The 15571-nt window shown below is 37.6% G+C and overlaps 1 protein-coding gene across 2 annotated transcripts; it reads left to right on the top strand.

Moving 5' to 3' along the window:
* The first annotated feature begins 3107 nt into the window (after positions 1-3107).
* Positions 3108-14574, top strand: NTPCR (nucleoside-triphosphatase, cancer-related). Of its 2 annotated transcripts, none has more exons than XM_039353033.1 (5): positions 3108-4794; positions 7539-7701; positions 8561-8657; positions 10661-10870; positions 13217-14574. In XM_039353033.1, exons 1-5 carry the CDS (start codon positions 4761-4763, stop codon positions 13283-13285), a joined length of 573 nt encoding a protein of 190 aa, XP_039208967.1. In that variant the 5' UTR covers positions 3108-4760; the 3' UTR covers positions 13286-14574. The 2 variants fall into 2 exon arrangements, with proteins under 2 accessions (XP_039208967.1, XP_039208965.1); XM_039353031.1 differs by lacking the exon at positions 3108-4794 and adding an exon at positions 6516-6664.
* The last annotated feature ends 997 nt before the right edge of the window (positions 14575-15571 follow it).

Here is a 15571-nt window from a genome sequence, read left to right as displayed (position 1 = left end):
CTGCCTATGTGAATCAAGTCTATCTCTATACCAAATGCTTTTTATACCCATTTCCAAATTCTGAGGTTTGTTTCTGTCCTCTTTACTCTTCTGGATAACCTCCCTCTCACTTCCAGAGCCCTAAATTCTGATTTCTTGGCAGGCTTCGTATCTGCTAAGACTCCTTGAGTTTCCAACATCTGAAGAGTTTGTTTCTGAAGAGTTTGTTTCCTCTATTTCAGATTCTTTCCAATTATAGTCCTGTAGGGTCAAGATCCTAAACACTCAAGTTAACTTCATTGTTTCTCACAGCAAATTCTTACCAGTTTGCATCATTCTCAATTCTATAACTTTCTGAGGTAACATATATTGCTAATGCCATTTAAGATGTATTGGTTTTTCCTTATTTTTTCCTCTTTTCAGAGGTGAACTGTGCATCTTAGACCTTTCTAATTAATATGTTCAATCTTTGGGTATTTGAGCATGTATGAAGGAAAGAATATACTTATGGGCAGGAACACTTTAAAAAAGAAGCATGTATTGGATGTTAATATTTAATTATACTATTTCTTTAAAAAGCCCTCACAATGCTTTTAGAAAATATTAAAAACTCAGATTGTCATCTGCATCTGTAAAAGCTCCAGATAGGTCTGTATATAATGAAATAAATGGTTTAGAAACATTGCTTCCTTTTGCCCTTCAGTTTTGAGTATCTCTAGACTGTGAGCTTTGGTTTATAAATAACTTTTCTTTCATTGTTAATGACTGAAACCAATTAAAGGCAGAGGGAATACAACACTATTGTTTTCTGCTCTCCTTCCTATCTTAGTTCAACATTCATATGTATCAAATGACCTCTTTTCTCAGTCACTGATCTGGAAACTGGCCTTTAACTGATTTCCTTTACTTAAACTAACCATTTAGAAATTCATCCAGAATTTAAAACGCTTATAGGAGGTATAAAATTCCTTTTCCTTGATAATTTGCTAGAATGAGCTGATGTGCTATACCTCAACTTTCAAACAAAACATTAAAATATTGTATCTTCAACTGAAGAAGAAATTATACAAATGCAATTTGAGTTTTAAAAATCTCTATCAGTAATAGATTGACTACTGTTGCCAAAGGACCTTTCGGCACAATTAGTAATTACAAGGAATTATTCTGAAGAATACTCTTATTGAGCTGATTTAAGGGGAACCCAGTGTCAACTCTCTGGTATTGTCTACATTTTTCTCCTGTTTTTTGTACTGCAAAAGAAATTGCTAAGAAGAAAAAACAAAACAAAAACAAAAATAGCTGCATAATACATTTAATCAGTAGTATAAAAAGCCATCCATCTAAAAGCACCCAAGCTTCTGCAGTTTTTCTTTAGAGCATCTTTTATTCTCATCATCCTTCAAAAATTTTGGGAGCATCAGTTTGAACACTCCTGAAATGAGTCAGGCTGTTGTTGGAGAACAATTTAATTCACGTCACATGCACTAAGCATGGAGCCTTCGATGTCATTCTTCGCCCAATAAGTAATCTGAAAGCCTTCCTATGTAAAGGACTCAAATATTTTAAAAACAACCAGATCCAAGCCATTATTGGAAGAACGGACTACCTCCACTTCAATTCCCCCCTCCACTTACCTTCCTTCCTTCACTGCCCATTCAGCAGTTTGCCTACCCACCAGTTGCTGCCGTAACTGCTATTCCACATACCACTACTGGACAGGTCCTTCTTTCATGCCAGGGTAGTTGGGTCCTTCTTTCATAAAGGGAGATCCTGGCTGTTGTGCTGAAGGAGCATGAAGGGAGGTCCTGCTCCTCTAGCTCTCACTCCCTGGCCTGTGGGATGCTTCCATAGCACTCCTTGCTACAACTGGGTGGCAGGCGAAGATGACAAAGGGCAGTTGGGCTATGGAAGGCAGCGGGGGGGGGGAGAGAACGTAAATGTAGGAGGGGACAAATTTTGTTCACATGACCACGCGGGTCCTGTGACAACCAGAACTACAAGAACTAATTATAAGTCCCTTCCTTCAGCACAGTTGTAATTTCGAAGGTGGCTAAACAAATGGTTGTTAAGCAAGGACTACCTGTATTCAGAATAAATTCAGAATAAATGTGTTATGATGGAATGTACATCAGCAGGAACAATGGGAAAGAGTTTTGGCAGCACAGAATTTTGCCAGAGAGAGGCCCAGATTAAGAGACTATATAGCCAGGAATTGGAGAGAGAAAGAGGTTCAAGGTAGTCAAACCCTAGAACAGGGGTCCCCAACCCCCGGTCTGTGGACGGGTACTGGGCTGCAACATGCCAGCAACCGGTTTGCACAAACAAGCAAAGCCCCATCCATGGGATGCAGGCAGCAGACAAAACCACACACTCTGGTCCGCGGAAAAACCTTTCTCCATAGAACCGGTCCCTGGTGCCCAAAATATTGGGAACCTCTGCCCAAGAATATTTCAGGATATATCTAGTAGGGTTCGGTGTTATAGCTTTAGTATGGCAAGATTCTGTCCATTCTGTCCATTAGGTGTACGCAAATAAGGGATTAAACTCCACTGGATTTCACTATGTCACCTCGGAATTTAGGCTTGACATGTATTATAATTAAACATATTCAACTGATCATATGAGTTTTAATTTTCTATCATTTGAACTTACATAAAACTAAAACAGTTTGAAAAGAAGTTGCCTTCTTTTAGATGATACATGAAGATGCCAAGCAAACATAATTTTGGTAGAGGCATTCTCTCAAGTAGAAAAAGACTGTTTTTTCACTACTTTTAAGATGGTGCTTCCTAGCTGCTAGACCTGCACAGTGCTTTGGGTTCAGAGACAAAATGGTATTCAGAATTTGTAGCAGCACCTGCCTGCAACTTCTCAAACTATATCTGTTTTTTCTCAAGATTATGCACAGCCATACAATTCCAGAGAAGGATGCAACAAGAGTTGCAGACAGGGGCTATTTTGCATCTTCACATGCTTTAAATAAATCATCACTTTCTCTTCAAGTCTGAAGGTCTGCAGGGCCCTGCCATCAAGTTTCTGCTGCTCTTTTAACTTATAATTCTTTTTAATCAATTAAAACACGAATAATGGTCATATCAATATTTATTTCTGTACTTCATTGTTAATACATCTAAAAATATCAATATTATCTACTTATCATGGATTCAGGTAAGTCTCCTGAATAAAGTGGGGTGGAGTGTTGCAAGGAATACTTGTTTTGATTATTTGAATCAACTTTCTTCTTTTTGTAGACCAGCAGTTCTCAGAGGGTGGTCTGGGGATTCCAAGATACTTTCTTTTCTTTTCTTTTCTTTTCTTTTCTTTTAGTATATTTTATTGATTTTTTTAGAATGACAATCTTTAGTGCTTAGTAAACAACATGTTGTCTGGGTTCATATATTTAACAACAGTGAATAATTAATTAATTAATTAATTAATTAATTAATTAATACTTTCATAATCAACATATTAACTAGAAATACTTTTCTTTGGTCCTCTGTTCTTCCAATAAGTTCTCCTTTTACCAACATTAAGCAAATACAGTTCTTAATACTTTCAACACATACAGATTTAAATATAAACATTTTTCTAATATTTAACAATAACATCAGTATGTAATATCTTTTCTACTCAGCTTATTTTACAGTTGCATGTGCAAAAAATAATCTTATTTAAAGTACTATAGGTCCTGTTTTCAGAACTCTTATTTAAGCTTAGTTTCCCCTCAGTAGTCAAAACATTTGTCAGTTATAGTTTTCTCAAAACTGATTACATTTAAAATTTCAAAATATTTCATGTTTAAATCATCCCAATATTTTTACATTTCCCATATCATAAAAAAGAAAAAAATACTACTGTATATTACTTATAGATCATATTTCTCTTACTGTAAAACTTCTTCATTTCCAAGATTTAACTATTCTTTTAACCATATTTAGACAAATGTTTTGTCATATGATACTCCATCTGATATGTCAAGTCATCTCTCTTAAATCTAGTTCTTGCCTGTTCTTATTTAAGCTTAGGTTCCCTTCAGTATTCAGAACATTTCTTATCAGTTATAATTTTCTCCAAGTTGATTACAATTGAATATCCAAAACATTTCATTCATTTAAATCATCTCATTATTTTTACATTTCCCATATCATAAAGCAACACTATACTACTTTATAAATCACATCTCTTACTATGGAACCCAGCAATAAGGTTGTGAAGTGAATTTGACTTCCCCATCGACTTTGTCTGTCAGAAGGTTGCAAAAGAGGATCACATGACCCAGGGACACTGTAACCGTCATAAATATGAGTCAGTTGCCAAGCAGCTGAATTTTGATCAAGTGCCCATGGGGGAGGGATGCTGAAAGGGTCATAAGTGTGAAAAATGGTGATAAGTCTCTTTCAGTGCCTTTGTAACTTTGAACAGTCACTAAAGGAACTGTTGTAAGTCGAGGACTACATTATACTCCATTCGGAGCAGCGACCCCCGACTCAAACCGCTTTGCATGGCCCGGAGAACTCTGCGCTGAAATCAGTCCCTGGATTTAATTTAATTTAATCCCTGGAGGAAGCGTGCTGGGCGCTTCATCCTCCAGATCTCTGAAAAACAGCTCTCAATGAAGCGAGAAAGGATTGCAAAACGAAAAAGCAAGAAAGGTTGGCCCAAAATAAAACAAGCCAGCTGCACCACGGCTTTTCTTCTCCGCCCCCAAGCGGCTGGAGGAAGGGGGGGGGAAGGCCCAGGGCCGCTAGCTTCTCCCCCGCTCCGCGCAGGGCTCTCTGAACATGGCCACGCACGTTTTCCTCACGGGACCCCCAGGTAACTCCTCTCTCTCCGCCTAGCGAGAACGCAGGGAAGAGCGGGCAAGGTCGCGGCCCCCAGCGAGGAAGAGCTAGCGGGAGGAGCTGGGAAGAGAAGGAGGCCTTCCCGGGCCGCCGGGAAATCGGGCTTTGCTTCGGCACGCGGCCGGCGGTGTCCCGTGCAGGAAGAGCCGGCAAAGCACATTTGCAGATTCTACCTCGCTTTCACAACGCATTATTTCCGGCTGTGGGTGGGTGGAGAGAAAGAGAGAGGTTGTCTTCCGAGTAAATTATGTTCCGGGGGATCAGTTTGTCCTTTTGCATTCAGTAGGCTTTGCTCCCGGTACAATTGCGAGCCACACCAATTCCGAGCTCCTTTTGCAGATCAGACCGCGGAGTTGCGCCCAACTTATGCTCCCCCGATGGAAACAACAGTGGGGCTTATTTTTGGATTGAAACATATTTATAGGGCGGGGCCACAGCGCGGTTTCTTATTAGTTATTTGCAGGTCACTTGTCCCTAGAATGGATTCCTGAAAGTCTTAAATTGTAAACTATAGAAACAATCGTCTAGACTCTAGATATATTGATAGGATTATACAGGATGACAGCAGTTTGGTTTTGGTTGAAGTGGAGATTATATTAATAAGTACAAGCTTTTTTGGGGTAGTGTTTTGTAGGAAGTGGAAATTAAAATGAAATCCTTCCTTAATTACCTTTAGAGAGGGTCTTGACAGAGATAGCAGCCACAAAATTCTTCAGTAGATGTTGTATTTCTGTTGATGGCCTTCAGAAATTGAGGCATGGGAATGCCTGGCCAAAATGGCAGTGGATTTCTCTTCAATATGTTGTAACTCAGTTCATTGCTTGCAGAGGTTCAAGTCTGATAATGGGTCTCCTGTTCCCAGTATTAACTACACACCCTTCATTGTTGCAAAGGAGGAATGCTCCTCCCCCTCCAATATTATAAGATCTTCCACCTTCTTATGTATGTATTTAATATTTTCATGTGCAAATTCCTATTCTTGAGTATCTTGTAATCTGGAACAATTATATTTTGACTCAGTGTTAGACTAGAGCTAAGGAGGGTTCTATTCAAATCCATCTTTACTAGAAGAGTTTGGACTAGCTATTCTTCCCCACCATCTACTTCACAAGGTTATGCACCAATGAAATAGGGGGAGAGTCCCTTTGTATTTATCCTTGCTTTGAGGTCCTGGAGAAAGGTAGGATTAAAAAAAAACCAGGAAAGGAATAAATAAATTGTGAATAAACAGGGAAAGATAATATAATTATTCCAATTACACATATTTGCTTGGCTCCTATAAACTAGGGGCTTGGCATCTTCAAGACACATTGTACCTGCAGAGCCTCAACTTTGAACTCTGCTCTAACGATTCTGCCTATTTTTTTCCTTGGAAAAAACAAGGGGTGAGAATGGCATTTGCTGTACAGCAAACACAACTACTGTTCTCCATAGAGCTGCAGAGGAAAAGTGCTTTTCTCTTGAGTTGACAAGTTCACTCCCACTTCACATTCCTGCATGGACAAGTTACTATCTGGAAGCTGGGTTCTTTTTAAGTCTGCTGCCTGGTATTGTCTGGTACGCTGGCTGATAAAGAATCAAATCAAGTCTGGTCTTCTGAGTAGAGTAAGGGATTAAGATAAAGGGACTAAGAAGGGTCTTATATTTCCCTGAAAAAGGAGCATTTTGGAGAGGGATTTAGAGGGAACAAAGAACAAGGCCCATGGAGATATTTTGTGGACCAATCCAGTAATAAGAACTAAAGTTTTCAGATCTGGCCTGCAAGATGTCAACAAAAAGATACAGAAAACTCTATTTCTTCACTGCAATCAACTGGTCATCTGGAGTTTTACCCAGCAGATCTGGTAGCCCTAATTAATACTACTTATGGAAAATTAGTGGAGGCATTCCCTAGAGACTTGAGAGTTGTAGAACATCATGAACAAGATCACAGTATTGGAAGTTTTGAGATTTATGTGATTACTTAATGTTTGTAGGCTTTGGGGTAAGAGCAAGGTGTTTGTTTAAGATCAGGAGACGTTATGAAGCTAGCAAAAGGAGTGGTAGAATTTAATAAAAATGAGGTAAATAATTTTGAGAGAAGAAAACCAGTTATATCTACTCTATTACTGCCTCTGTATGATATATCTGATCCTTTTTTCTGATAAATCATTCACCTCCATGGATGAAAGCACACAAGTTGGGATAATTGAGTAATACTGCCTTTTTCTAGTTCAGGGGTTCTCAACCTTGCTGGCTGAGAAATTCTGGGAGTTGAAGTCCACAAGTCTTAAAGTTGCCAAGGTTGAGAACCCGTGTTCTAGTTGGTGGCTTTCATTTCTTTTCCCACTAACTCAAGAGAAGGAATGTTTGTAGAGAGTCAATTTTTGCAGTGTTTGTACTTCAAATGGAGAAAAGTTTGATTAACTACCCCAATAAGCTGTTTGGACAATAGTTCAAAGATCTGAAGGACTATAATCAACCCTCTTATAATTAAGAAATTGGGTCAGGTGGCCCAATTTTCTTGTTCACATGTCATACTGCCCCCAACACATTTAACTGTGTTATGTGAAGGGTGTGTGTGTTTTTGGCATTAGGAGAGCAAGCAATTTACAGTATGAATATCCACACTGTATTAGACAAGTAGAAAAAAGGAGTCAAACAGTCCTAAAATAATATTTGCTTTGTTTTATATAAATACTATTTAAAGTAAGGCTAAACAAAATGGTTTTGCTGTAGGAATTGGAAAAACAACATTGGTACGGAAAGCTGCTGAAATTTTGAAATCATCTGGTATCCCCATTGATGGATTTTACACAGAGGAAGTGAGAGAAGGTGGCCGGAGAACGGGGTTTGATGTTGTCACGCTGAATGGAAGAAGAGGAATTTTATCTAGAGTTGGGTAATGAACTTTTAAAATATATTTTCTGGCACTATTAAAAAAAAACCCTCAGTGGAATGCTTCTGTAAGGTCATTATGGTTCACAAGCAGGAAGAACAGAAATTTCTGAAGTGGCAGATGAGATTATAAAATTACCATGTGGTGACTGTTAGGCTAATGCCAAGGCATGTTGGTCTTAATTGGTAAGAAATTAGCCCATAAATCAATACTATAAGCCTGGGTTCTTCAAACGTGGCCCTTTTGTGACTTGTGGACCTCAACTCCCAGAATTCCTCAGCTGGGCATGGCTGGCTGAGGAATTCTGGGTGTTGAAGTCCACAAGTCATAAAAGGGCAAAGTTGGAAGACCCCTGCTGTAAGCTTTTGTGAAAGTAGGAGGGACATGTTTAGCACCACCCCATAATAATGTGCAGTGCTGATGGCTGAAGAAATTAGCAAAATAATCTCAATTAAAAATTATGTTATATTTTTAGAACATTTGAAAGGACAGTGGGCAATCTCTGCTCTGGTCTGTCACCTCAAGGCCATTATGTCTCTGAATACCATTTGCTCCTTCAAACTGCTTTTTGTGGCTCTGTTTTTATGTTTTATTTATTACATAGATTGGGATGCTAGCAGGCATCTGGAGTACTTAAGAAAGGTGAGGAAACATTAGAAGAAAAAGAGGCGTGGCAAGAAGGCTCTAATACTAACATAATTAAAAACCACATATGTAAACATATCCCATGTTGTTTTATTATGTATTTTTTCCCCTGAAGATCATTACTGTGTTTTGAAACATATAAGACTTTTGATTTGCTGAGAGTTTTGATTGGCTACAGTTAAGTAAATATTTGGCTGTATGTATTTTCTTTATGTAGCTCTGGTCATTCAGCAGCAAGGCATGAATATCGTGTTGGTCAATATGTTGTAGATCTAGCTTCATTTGAACAGTTGGCTCTTCCTTTGTTGAGAAACGTAAGTTACATAGTAGAACTATGTTTTTTTTAAATAATGTATGCATTTTCATAAAAATGCATAGGCTGTATTTTATGGTGCTTTAAATGTGCATGTAAAAAGTGGGGGTTCTCAAAACACTGTGATCATGTTTATTCTTTAAATAGCATATTGTATCTTGTAAGTGTTCATTTCACACATTTGTGGAAGTTTATTCACTGATGGAAGAATTTTGTGATCATGAATTTAAAGACTTGCAAACAAACATGTTTATTTCGTTGTATCTCTCATGGTAATGCAAGAGACATAGCAAGGTAGACTCATAAGTAAGATACATTACAAAAAACAAGTGCCAATATGGTCCTTCGCTGGCCCTTAGCAGCTGATGTTTCCAATGTAGATTTACAAATATTATTTGTCAATAGTATTTCAGCTATATAGTTTATTGTCTTATCATAGATAAATACTTTAAATGTAGTCAGACTACCTCCAAATTATTTGAACTTCAATTGCGACATCTCTTGATAATATATAAGAAATTGAATCCAGCTTGGTAACACTTTGATAATTTGGTCTGTGTTTGAAAAGCAAAACAGCATTGGTTTTGGTTCATATTTGGGTGGGAAACTCTAAGAAAAGTTCTACAGGAATGACCTAAATGGAGAAGTTGAAAAAAGTCCCAGGATGTGGCAGTGACAAACTTCTTCTATCTTGTTGCAAAGAAAAACATAAGGTTATGTTCATGAGGTCACTCAGAATGAGATAGATTGGTCTTAAAATGTCAGCCCTTCAAGGCAAGTCAGTTCAAGAAAGACACCACAGGAATTGCTGAAACTCTGTTGTTGTGGGGAAAAAATAACAGAATTATGAAAGCTTGGTAAAATTTCCCTCTGTTTATACCAGAATCAAAGCCAGATTATTTTGAGCCTTTTTCTCATGTTTCCTCCTTTTTCAGGCTTATATTATTGTTTAGATTCTCTTTTAATATCTTTTATCAGTTATGTTAATAGTTCTTGCATTCCTTCATTAACTTTGGCTTTACATATAGAGAGGGATATACATAGAGGGAAACAATTCAGCAAGGCATAAAACCAATTGATTTTCCATTCGTTTTTGCCTAAAAGGATTAGGGGGACATGATAATTGTCTTCCAATACTTGAAGAGGGGCTGTCACAGAGAAGAAGGGGACAGCCTATTCTCCAAACACCAGAGGGTAGGACGGGAAGTGATGGATGGAAGCTTATGAAAGAGAGATCCAACCTAGAAATAAGGAGAAATTTTCTGAGAGTGAGAACAACTAGTGGACTAGCTTGCCTCCGAAATTGTGAATACACCATCATTGAGGCTTTCAAAAATAGACTGGACAACCATTTGACCGAAATGGTATAAGGTCTCCTACCTTGAGCAGGGGGTTGAACTAGAAGACCTCCAAAGTCCCATCCAACCCTATAATTCTATGTTTTCATTTTTAAGAAAATAATAGATACACTTATTGAGATAGGAGTGAGGAACCTGTGGTCTCCAGATGTTGAAGAACAACCCCTCCAAAAATTGCTTACCAAAGTGCATAATAAGTAGAACAGCTGGAAGTGTGGTTCTGTAACCTACAAAGAGCCCCTCATACACACCCTAGACCAGGGGTAGGCAACCTTGGCTCTTTTATGACTTGTGGAGCCAAGGTTGCCTACTCCTGGTCTAGACACAGAGGCAAGTGTAAATTTTGAATATGGAACTTTTTATTGGGCTGATGGTCTTTCTCAGATTATGACTATAGTGTAAAATGTTTTTGTAAGAAATAGTTATCTTGAATTATTGTTCCTAGAGGTCAGAGTAGATGACCCAATGTTTTGTCCTGCAGCTCTCACTGAAAACTTTCTGTTTTGCCCTGCTGCCTCTGAGCTGGAGCCCAAAGATCAGGAGGCATCAGATAATGTATCCCTCATATAAACTTTGATTTAAGTCATGTAAAATATTTTGCATTTTGCCAATAAGTATTTTTATGCTATACATATCTTCTTCATAGACGGATTTTGACAGCAGTGCAATGAAAAAGGTATGCATAATTGATGAGATTGGTAAAATGGAGCTCTTCAGCCAGACATTTATTCAAGCTGTCCAACAAATTTTGAATGGATCCGGGACTGTGATACTTGGAACAATCCCAGTGCCTAAAGGAAAGCCTTTGAGACTTGTGGAAGAGATCAGAAATAGAAAAGAGGTGAAACTCTTCAGTGTAAGTCACAGACAGATCCACTGAGAAAGTCTGTTTTTATTGGTCTGAAATCTTATTTAACATTTGTTTAGAACAATTCCCTTTGGAAAAACAGGTGCTCACTTCTACTGGAAATATAGTTGATTCTGTGGTGGATTTCTTTTAGCTCTTATGCTTGGGCTTCAGCTGCACCCGTCCTCAGCTATGAAGCTTAAACTATATCCCATTCACTTCCCCTTTACATATAACATATAAAGAAGTCAAAATGTTTCTTTTAAATGGCTGCAAATAGATCAATTCGTTGAGCTTATATGCCAATCCATTTTCAAAAGTCTAAACACAATTTTTCTCTGTGAGATGCTTCTAAATGTGGGCCTGTAAAATGTGACTTCATAACTTTCCCAGATAAACAGCAGTAGTCAAGAGATTTACCTAATGTGTATTGTGACAAGCTGAGGGGAGGGATAACAAATGCATTATAGAGAATATGGAAAAAAAATATTATAAACATTCCATTATCACTAATACTCTTTAACAGTAGTAATGCTAAAGCCTATTGCTAATAATGGGTTTCATTTATGTATAGGTCATTGTGTTATACCTGTTACTTGCAATATTAATACTAATAACATTGGAAATTCAGTTACAACATTAAAAGCATATGTTAGATCCCAAATATCTGGAAAATACAAAACACAACTTCAGTGGCCATTCCAGTGGTTTTGACAGAAATAAAGTTGTCTTGCCTCACATTTATCTGAACTGAATCTGAGGTAAAGGCAGTGAATTTAATATTTAGTAACATTGCTTATTCTTGTGAACTTTTAACTAAGTTCCACAGGTAATGAATTATTGGCAAAGCTTGCATATGACTCCATGTGTGCCCTGGAGAAACGCTTTGCTGCCTGCAACACTGGAGTGCTGGTTATTGAGAGCTATATGCAACAAAATTTCATTTTGATGTATGCCGATTGGTGTACATTCTAAGTGTCAATAAAGTTGCTGCTGCTGCTGCTGCTGCTGCTGCTGTTGTTGTTGTTGTTGTTGTTGTTGTTATTATTATTATTAAAACCTTCTCTATTGGAGGAAAAGAGAAGTGTAATGAAAAAGCTTGTGTGTGCTTTGAAAATGGTTCAGAAAACATGGCTTGGGTTGAACAAGTTTATAGCGCCTCCCTGCTGTTCATTAAAGTAACAACACCTTTTATTCCCCAAGCTCAAGTCTTTGGTTGAGTATTTAACTTTACTATCATAGTGATACCTGTTTTCAGGATCATACAGAAGGGTGCTAGGGCCTTGCTTTTCAGTGTCCAAGGCACTTAACTACAAATTATTTTTGAAATAGTCCTAGTAAAGAATACACCCTTTTACCTCTTTTTTTCAATCTTTTCCCAAGGGATAGGGGAGAAAATGCTATTGGGAGCCAGCACCAGGCTTTAGCAGCTGAAGTTGTTAGGTTTTGATGGCATGTTCTATTTTATAACTTTTGATTATATCATTATTATTTCATAGTGCTGTTTTGTGTTCAGAGCCATTTTCATTCTTGGTCAACTTAAGTCAGTCTCATTTTTCTTTGTTTCTAGCTCCTAGAACAAAATGTTGCATCCTTTTAAATGAAATCTCATCAAACCAGAGAAACCAGACATAAAATCAATGCAGGAAAATGCCCAACATATTCTTGATTCATCTAGGTCAATTTATTTTGATACAAGCTTCAAGGACTATAGATTTAAAGTCCCATTTCTTTTTTCCCACTTCAGTCCTTTTTTTAAAAAAAAATACCCCATAAAAACAATGACCTGAGTGAGTCCAAAGGCTGTCCCTCGCCCATCTCGATGTTTCCTCCCCCCATTTGTCTAATTTAACTCGTGCTAACTTAGCTCCAGGATTCTTGGAATACTAGCCCTTATTACTTTCAGTGTATCTAAATATCTTGGCTACAAATTGTTTCACACTTCAGAAAAAATTTTCAGGGGACGAGTTCTTTTCAGAGCCCTACTTTTATAATAAAGGCATGACATCCAGTATATAAATCTTGTATACTTTTCTATTTTAATGATATGCCATCTGTTCCCCTGCATGTCTGTATATTTTCACATCTGCAGTACTATGTGCAACCTATTTAACCTGCATGGGTTAAAAGCAAGTAATTTTAGGGAAAAAGTCAGAATCCAAAAGACTATTCCATCCTAATATGGTAACAAAGGAATTATTTGGACAATTCTTAGTTTGTTCTTGTTCTAATTAGGGACATATAAAAAGTCTTCATAAATATTTCCACTTTCTAAGCCTCGCATTTTGGCTACTTTAAATAAGTGAAAACGGATATTCCATATTTTATGTGTATTCTGTTCTTTTTAAATTTTAGATTACGAGGGAGAATCGAGATGACATTTTACAAGAAGTTGTGACAGCTGTGGAAAGCTGCCTAAAATGAGATGTTTGTCTTCACATCCCATCTTCTGCTGTTTACAGTTTGACGTTATTTTCATTAATATCTTCAGCTTAATTTAGTTGGAATAAGCTGGTGTAGGTGTTCTTGTTTCACATTTGTTTTCTGACGTGGTTTTCTGAAACAGAGTTAATTTGTTCAAGAAAATAAATGCACACACAAACACAGCTACACATTCACTGAGGTAATGATTGGCTTCAACATAATAATGCTGAGAATCCAGCCTTTAAATTGATTGATACCTTATTTTAATTCATGTTAATAGTGAAAATGTTTGAACAATCTGCTGAGGCTCAGTCCTATCTCCAATCAGATACTTTTTCGCTTACAGCACTGCATTGTAGAAGGAGGGCTTCCCCATGGTGTAAAGACTTGCCAGACTCTCTTCCACTCTCTTTGGAACACGTTTCACGAATGCCAGAAGTAAAAAAAAGGGCAGCCATGGAGAACTAGAAAAAGAGGCATATTTCTCAAATGCCAATGAATTTTCTTTGCTTTGAAAAATTCAGAGGTCTTTTAGAAATTTATCAATAGCTAAAGCATTTTGATTACCAGTTACCAGTAACTGGTAATCAAAATGCTTTAGCTATTGATAAATTTTATACAGTTTAAAAAATACTTTTCACTGGCGTTTAGGGATCTCAGGAATCAAACATTAAACTGAATTTGCCTCTGAAAATAAAAGTTAAAGACGACTAGAAGACTGGAAACAAGGCTTCCGTATATCTTGTGTTGTTTTTGGGTTGTGCTTAAAAAAATGATTTTAAGATGTTGGTGAAATCAGATTTTCCAAAATCTCTTTATCCCTTCACTTGTTCGTTCATTCAGCTCTTAACTTCTAAATATTTATCAAATACTTTCTAGCTATTTGTTTCTATATGGAAAGTATTTCTCTTGTGAATAATTTTGATTTCTCTTAACTCAACTTGACATTTGATCAGCCAAGTTAAATTGCTGTGTTTACTAACACGTAACATTTTTTATTCCCTTTGCACCTTTTTCTGTTAATAAATAAGCTATAAATTACTGTGACACAACATGTATCCCACAAGACCTCTGAATGGTGTTCAGGCAAATTGTTTACCATTTAATCAGTTTAGCATATCTTGAAAGCTAAATTCTCAGCCAGGTGCACATGTTTTCATACGCTGCAATGTTTTTTTTGGCACCAGTAAAAAAAAATGTAAAGATACTCAGCCAATTTTCTTTTGGAATGTGAAATGTAACATATGTTCAATTAAAGCATTCCTTAGTCAAAGGAATGTAGAATCGCACATTGTTTTCAAAGCTATTTATTTAGATAGCAGATGTAGTTAGTCTACGATAACAAAAATCCATTAGGTGAACTTTTTCTTCCATGAAGCTACAGCTGAGATCCCTAAACCTTTTTGAACCCTGAATATTTGGAAATGTGAGAACTTCTGTTCGCACCACTACCGATGTCTGCTGTGGGGAGCTGCATAGTTACAGAAGGCAAGAAGCTTAGCAAAAAAACTTACACTACACTAAAGTGTTAATCTATTTTATGCTGTCAAGCCCAGCCTTTCATTTCACTGTCAGAAGTCTGGAGAAGCTTTTATACAGATGCATACAGAAATTAAGTTCCCAAGCTTGCCCTATAATATATAATATCTCTTTCTCTCCCAACTTCCTTTATATGTGTGTGTGTATATATACACACAAATATCCATCCTATAAGCAACATAGAGAAGATATATGAAATGGTTGCTCCCTTTTCAGTCTCAAACGTATCAGGCGGGAACCTCTCAATTGTCCTCTATAATTTTAAAAAAATTACTCTGGACCCCATAAGGAGAGAAGGAAGAAATAGAGCCATTGCCTGGCTTTCTGGCCAACCAATATATAAAATATAAAAGATTGAATTTCTTGGTGACTTTGGAGGAAAATGCCTGGCTATACGGGTAGCAACTATCTTACTACAATTATTAGGGAGTGTTTGCCTATCAAAAGTAAAGTTTTTGAGTCCCTTTATCAGTGATAGCAAACCTTTGAGAGACCGAGTGCCCAAACTGCAACCCAAAACCCACTTATGTATCGACGGGTTCCGGGTGGGTGTGGCCCACTCGGGTGCAGCTACAGTGGGCTTGGCAGACTGGGTGGGTGTGGCTACTGGATGGGTGTGGCTGCAATAGTCATGGCAGATTGGGTGGGCATGGCCAGGGTCGGCGTGGCCATCTTGATGTTCAACAGGTCAGCGGTTCAAATCTCACCGGCTCAAGGTTGACTCAGCCTTCCATCCTTCCGAGGTAG

The sequence above is a fragment of the Crotalus tigris genome, unplaced genomic scaffold (genome assembly GCF_016545835.1).
Source record: "Crotalus tigris isolate CLP2741 ecotype Arizona unplaced genomic scaffold, ASM1654583v1 scf7180000018486.1709376, whole genome shotgun sequence".
Taxonomy (NCBI): domain Eukaryota; kingdom Metazoa; phylum Chordata; class Lepidosauria; order Squamata; family Viperidae; genus Crotalus; species Crotalus tigris.
This window is presented reverse-complemented; position numbering and strand designations above follow the sequence as displayed.

Bases quoted from the DNA above. Each gene is read 5' to 3' on its own strand.
- NTPCR (XM_039353031.1), top strand. From the start codon at position 6,586: ATGTCAACAAAAAGATACAGAAAACTCTATTTCTTCACTGCAATCAAC. The intron at 6,665-7,538 runs GTAGCCCTAATT...GTTTTGCTGTAG, and splicing joins AGTTTTACCCAGCAGATCTG to GAATTGGAAAAACAACATTG. The intron at 8,658-10,660 runs GTAAGTTACATA...TCTTCTTCATAG, and splicing joins CTCTTCCTTTGTTGAGAAAC to ACGGATTTTGACAGCAGTGC.